Genomic DNA, 6,222 nt, shown 5'->3' with positions numbered 1-6,222 from the left:
AAACTTGCACTATAAACTAACTTCTCTAGAGCAAGGGGGAACATGGTGTACCTTATAGGTTACTGAACACTGGATACCAAGATAGCGTTCCTTTTTAACCACCACCAAAGAATTGAGTCGAGGGAATGATAATGAAAAGTACACCTAGCAGACTTTGGGGTACCCCAAAGGGGAGCTCGAAGGACTGAAAGCATTGGAGAGCCACCAACAGATGACGGGAGGTGAAGCGGATTGTCTGAACATGATCCAGCCACACAGATATGACCTTCTGTGATAAAATCTTACAAGTAGTATTTTATTCTTAAAACAAGGGCAAGAATTCAGCAGACCTTTTTCCCATAGTCCCGGATTAACACTAACAACCTAGTGTGTACTTCCTCACTGTCAAAAACTTGCCCCTTTTGGCAAGTTTTGAGTTGACGAAGTGTTCCCTATCGGGGTCGAAGTTAAAATCAGCGGTTAGTGAAGGTGAAAGAGGAAAGGAATCCTTAAAAGTAATCATAAAAAAGTGAATTGATCGTGTCAAGTGATGAGAACTTGTCACCGTTGTCATCGTGGAAAAACGATAAAGTGCCCTGGTAAAACTATCTCGTGTCTCTTTGACCACTTCCATTTACTTGACGAAATTCCGAACAAGCGCATTTTGGAGGACGTGAGCTCTCGATTGGATGGTGGTGGGTTGTGGCACTGTCGCTAGAGCACTGAATATCCCCGGGAGAAGAGAAGTATCTCCGCGTTTTGCTCAAAAAGGTTTAGAAGGTGGCAAAGGCAGATTCTTATGTTTGATTTGGCGGACAGAATCATAGGCTTCTGATAGCCTGTTTGACAAACCTTTTCGGTATTTTCGGGTCCGTTTACACCTTCCGCCTTTTCCTTAAACCACCGCACAAAGGCTTTTAATTACAAACAGAATGACGCAGGAGTTGTGGTACTGTATTATCTTTCTTATTTAAATATCACAGTGGTTGTTTTTTAACCATGTATCCTCCTTAACTTGCACATGCTTCACGTCACAAATACGTGACGTGTGTGGTAAATGTTTACATCAACCCTTGGTTGCAGAGGGTGAATTGCACCAACTTTGTTATTTTTAATGACAGCTGAAGGGGTCAAAAAGTTTTACATATTCGGGGACACCTGTGTCCTACTGGCCGAACAAATCGCGCATCCCTTCCTCTCTCCTCCTCTCCCCACCCCCTCCCCTCACATAAGACGCGTCTGCCAAATACGTCACCGATTAGCCGACACTTGACAGCAGAAATTAGGGTGCATCTTAATCTCTAAAATAAAATGTAGTTTCTTTACTGACCATGTCAAAAGCGTGGAGTTTCACAACTTTCTATCGCGGGACCACAAAGCGCGAAAGGTTTGGGTGAGCTCTCTTGCCTCCTTCAAGGCAAAGGAAATCTTTGGGGGTGTCCTGACATTTGGAGAAATGAGTGAGTTTCCCATTTATAGAAAAAGAATACATCTGCGAATTATCACCATGGTAATAGTAAGCCGATCGACTTAAGGGCTGCTTCCGCGTCACAAATAATCCCCGGGAAAATTTTTGGCAAAAAAAGGAGAGAAAAAGCTCAGGAATTGGGGTGCAATTTCTTATTTAAAGAAGCTTTCTTTGTGTAACAGAGTCTTAAATTTTAAAATGTGTATCAAGGCCATCGACGATTTGATCCACGGGGTTTGAAGGGATGCCGTGAGTCGAAAAAAAATGGGGGATTTTTAAAATCACCTCCTAACTGGCGTTTAGAAACGAATTTCTAAGGCCGTGTCCCCAAAATTGCTGAAATCACTCGCTAAAGAAAAAACAAAAGCCTCTCTTGTCAGCATCTACACCATGGAAGGCAATTTTTCAACTTTTCCGAACTCCGCAACACTTGTCCGCCTCTCCAGTGCATCTTATGAATGATGCAAAGTGCTCGGAGTGGAATTGTGCATCTATCAAAAAACCTTCCTCCCAAATTTCTTCCCCCCTCTGACGATTTTGCCTAACTTCCACCCCACCGGACCTGTACCGCTGCCAAAGACGACTACAAGTCGGTGTTACGAAATGCTGATTCAACACACCGTTAACTGGCGCCCTGTCTTTCTCTCTCAGCTCTGATCGTATTTCACTTTTATCCCCGTCTTTCTCCTCCTGCCAACTGTCTCCGAGGCTGAGATTTCGAATCAGTTGTTGCAGTCACGTCAGCGTGTGTGTGTGTCGTGCCCCATTTCGAGAGGGTTGCTCAGGTGGCAACAGTTGTTGCGTGACAGACGCAAGCAAGCCTCCACATAGAAATTAGTGAGGCAAAACAAGGAGCCATCATCTCGGTAACATGCTACTTTTTATCGCTGCAACACGCGCTATTACCCATTTCCAAGGCTCCCTCGTTCTCTCCCTCTCTCACTCGTGCTTTCGCCCTCCCTCGCCTCCTCCGTCTTTCTTCTCCCGCTCCATTAACGTCTAGAAATAGCTCACTGTGTGTATGTTTGTTCGCACCTTTCCTTCTCACTTGCCCGTTAAGAGCGAATGGATTTCTCCTTTCTTATAACAGGAAAAATGAAGGCCAATTTAAAAGTCTTCACATCCAGGACGGTGGGCGACGGAGGTGGAAGGGGAGGGGAAAAGATTAAAAAGAGGTTAAAAATCCCAGAGCCTATTCTCCTTTCAACTAGTAAATGGCTCATTTTGGACGACTGATTCCCTTCACCTGGTGTACCAGACGTGAGGTGTCCCTCAGCAGTGTGAGTGATCTCATTGGCCCACTGCACTGGATCTCGCCTCTTCCTTTGATTGGTGACACAGGAAATGCCAAACATTTCTGGTTCATTTAAATTATGCATCAAGTCATTCTGCACAAAAAAGGCGCGAAAGTGATTCGGTGTGATGACCTCTTTACTTTCGTCCACGCAAAATGTGACCATCACAAGAGTACACAGCCATAATGATGAAGGTGGATGCTTGAGGTTTACGTAAACTCTAATCAAATTTGGCGGTGCTTCTGTTGGCGGTTTTACAGCGACCTTGTTTAAATCACATTAGCTTCTGAGTCCGCGTACACACACACCTATACGAGAAGGTACAATGAACTTCCCATGGGGGAAAAATTAATGGTTGATAGGCTTTGGATGGAACGACAGATAATGGGGACCTCGCCTCACCTTCCTGGAAAAGATTCTCTCACTCGAAGGGTAGGCCTGAGATTTTTGTTCTCACCTAATGCAAAAGCAAGCTCTCCCTCCCCAAAATTTGCACAGTCCACGAACACTTGTCCAGTTTGCTGGTTCACCAGTTTGTCATGTCACCCGGTGAAGACGCTGTGACGGAGAACACACGGACATGTGGGGACGGGCGACATGTGTTTGCGTCTCACCATTAGCATATCTGGCTTGTCTTTCTTGTTGTTTGTTTTTTTTTTTCGGCGCGCACAAATTTAAATGCGATGACCAAGGCCGAGGAAAGACCCGTGCTCCTGAGTCAGCCAAACTAGACCAACCAGCACCACACACACAAAACAGCAACAGCAATAACAAAGACCGAGGTAATGCTGATTCATACGTATTTCCCATTTCTGTTTTTTCAGGTGGCAGTTTTCTCTAGTTATTTGCTTGTCAAAAAATACAAAGCAATCGATACCGATTGACACGAGGCTGAAGCACTTCCTGATCACCAGTGTGGCAGCATCTCAGAAAACCGGTATTCCCCAAGCAACGCTTCATGCTTTTTTTGATAAATTATTGTTTAAAAAGGTATTCAGCTGCCTTTTTTTATAAGAGAAAACTCACCAATTCATCTGCGTCTAAATGGGCAAAGTACAAAGGTGTGGAAACTAAACGCCATGCCAAGTACTTAAGAAATTCTTTTTAATGACCATTGTTGCGCGCCAACGGCCATCAAAAAGGGGGAAATCTAAAAGTACCTTCAGATGATCACTTAAATGCGAAGATTTTCCCTTTTTTCCCCTCTTAAATATCGACCTTCTATAAGGAGAAGTTTGTGGATGGACTTTTGGTGCGTGATATATCTCCTTACCTAATTCCAACCGAACTGATAATGCTTGGAGGTAGTAAAGAGGACTATTTACTACTCCGACAGTAGGGAATTACACCCTGTCGCTGGAAGGGCAAAAAGTGAACCGTGTAAATTAATCACCTATCGAAAAGGTGAGCTGACGGACAAAAAAGGTGGCCTCTGTTAAAGATATCGCTGTCTAGCGATATCTTGCAGACCAATACGTTAGAAAAAGTTTGAATGCCACGGCACCTCGGATCGACAGATCAAGGATCAGTCATCTGAATGCCAAATCAGAGCAAGGAGACAAATTTTATTTCATGGCTCAGGAAAGACGTTTACCTGATGGGTTGGAGAAACAAAAACTGTGGCATCAACGCGTCGGTATAGCCGAGGTGAGCCCCAGACCCTCCGCTCCGTTCGGCTACCCAATAAATGAAGTGCGGCTTGCTTCACTTGAACAATGGTGCCCACCAATATGTCATGCATGTGTCACTCCAGGCAATTTAGGGCAATTTGTCTAATCAAATATGTGGCATTCAAGGGTCACATTCTGTAATTCGTTCAAAAAGAGGCAAAAACCCACAAAGTGGACTTTTATTTTTTATGCAGGGAAGTTCCTACGTACATGAACTTTGATTATGGTGGCGGAGTCTGCACCATCGGTGTCAAAGTTGAGGAGTCCACGAGAAATTTTCGCCTTGAGGCCGCTTTTTACAACTTATTGACATAAAAGAGCTAACAAGTGGAAGGAGGTGTGAGGGGGAGGGAAAAACAATGCGATTTTATGAATCTCTTCTATACCGGTTAAGAACCCCTCCGGGTAACTTTTTGTTGATTTTTTTGTGGCACTTTTTTGGTGGATTTTCAACCTACGTGTTGGTATATTTTCAATCTTATGGTCAAAGGATCAAAAAAAAGAGGGACAAAATTCGTGCATGTTGTTCCCACATTGTGGGACAAAATGACCTATTGAACCTACCACTTGATGAATTGAATTTACTGGGGTGTAAAAAAGGGGTCTTTGAGTCATAATATGCCACAAAAGAGACAAAAACCGTAAAATTTCGTGAGGCCGTATTTTGTAAATCATGGGAATAAAAGTCGAAAAATTTTTTACTCGAAATAGCCGAGTGACGATGGAGGCAGGTGAGGGCTCACCCCCGCGCAGCCCCCTTCAGAATGCCGAAAACGAACTGCGGAGCATCCAAAAACCATACCTCTACCATTAAGCAAAGTGGAATGTGCCTTCAACCAGGTAGCGAACATGGTTGCTGGCGCAACCCCCTCTTTGTTTAAATAAGTCCCTCGTCCCCTCCCCCTCCCCTCATCTTTACAGGCCCGAAATGACTGGGTTTGAAAATCAACCAGAAAAGGGGACGGGGAAGATGCAGTGCGTGTGGACTTCGAAACAGCCATAATGCGTGTGAACCATCAGTTCGTTCACCTGCCGCCGCCTCCCAAATACTCGGCGCAAGTTGGGCATGAGAGTCGTGTACTGCTTGCTTCACCGTACTTCTGTGACCAAAAAAATAACACAAATTTGGTGGGGATTTTGTGCTTCTGCTCCCCTTTTCCCCACTGTCCTACCTCCTAAATACTTGATTATGAAACTCAAAGAGAAGTTTACATCTAATTCTTCCATTTTCCCCTCCCTTCTCCACGCCTCCACTGAAGAATTCGCAATTGGTATCATGTCACAATAGAACTTTCCACGACCGATGAGGTTTGTTGTTAAAACTCAGCATGTTTCATAAATAAATATGAAAAAGAAATGCTTAAACAGCTGTGGGCGAGCAGTGATTAATACCGCGCCATTCGGTAGGGGTAAGTGGCCTATCCTCTTTTTTAAGGATAGGAAACAACAAACTTGCACTTGTTTTTTCTTATCCTTAGGTTGTAACAGAGTTGCAAAAAAAGAAAGCAAGAATAGTTGGTTTTCACTAACATCATCCACTCGGACCTGATTGATTTAAACCTCAACATTCCCCCATCTGAGGGATAAAATCGCCGACTCAAAAAGTAGGAAAATTAGGGGGAAGGGGAAAGAGTCCAAAAAAAGACTTCTTTTTGTTAGAAGACAAAGGAACGTCTAAAACGAAAATGTAACTTTAGTAATCTCTAAATCCTGCAAAAAATATGAGCCTCTCAAACCGCCGTCTTATTCTCATTATTTACGAGTGAGCCAATACAAAATAATATTCGATATTCATATAAAGAACGATAAT

The 6,222-nt window shown here is 43.7% G+C and overlaps 1 protein-coding gene across 1 annotated transcript in view; it reads left to right on the top strand. All coding sequences in view use genetic code 11, as the record gives it.

Annotated features, from left to right (window-relative positions):
- EGR_08504 (hypothetical protein) overlaps positions 1 to 2,683 on the top strand; it is a gene marked incomplete at both ends in the record, with an annotated part of 2,910 nt that extends 227 nt beyond the window's left edge. Inside the window, one exon of the mRNA XM_024497753.1 lies at positions 2,538 to 2,683. Within this exon, the coding sequence (XP_024347839.1) occupies positions 2,538 to 2,683 (146 nt within the window). The remainder of the gene's footprint in view (positions 1 to 2,537) is intronic.
- Between the last annotated feature and the right edge of the window lie 3,539 nt (positions 2,684 to 6,222).

This window comes from Echinococcus granulosus (assembly GCF_000524195.1).
Source record: "Echinococcus granulosus chromosome Unknown EG_S00108, whole genome shotgun sequence".
Lineage (NCBI taxonomy): Eukaryota > Metazoa > Platyhelminthes > Cestoda > Cyclophyllidea > Taeniidae > Echinococcus > Echinococcus granulosus.
Note: the sequence above shows the minus strand (reverse complement) of the source record. Positions and strands in the feature narration are given on the sequence as shown.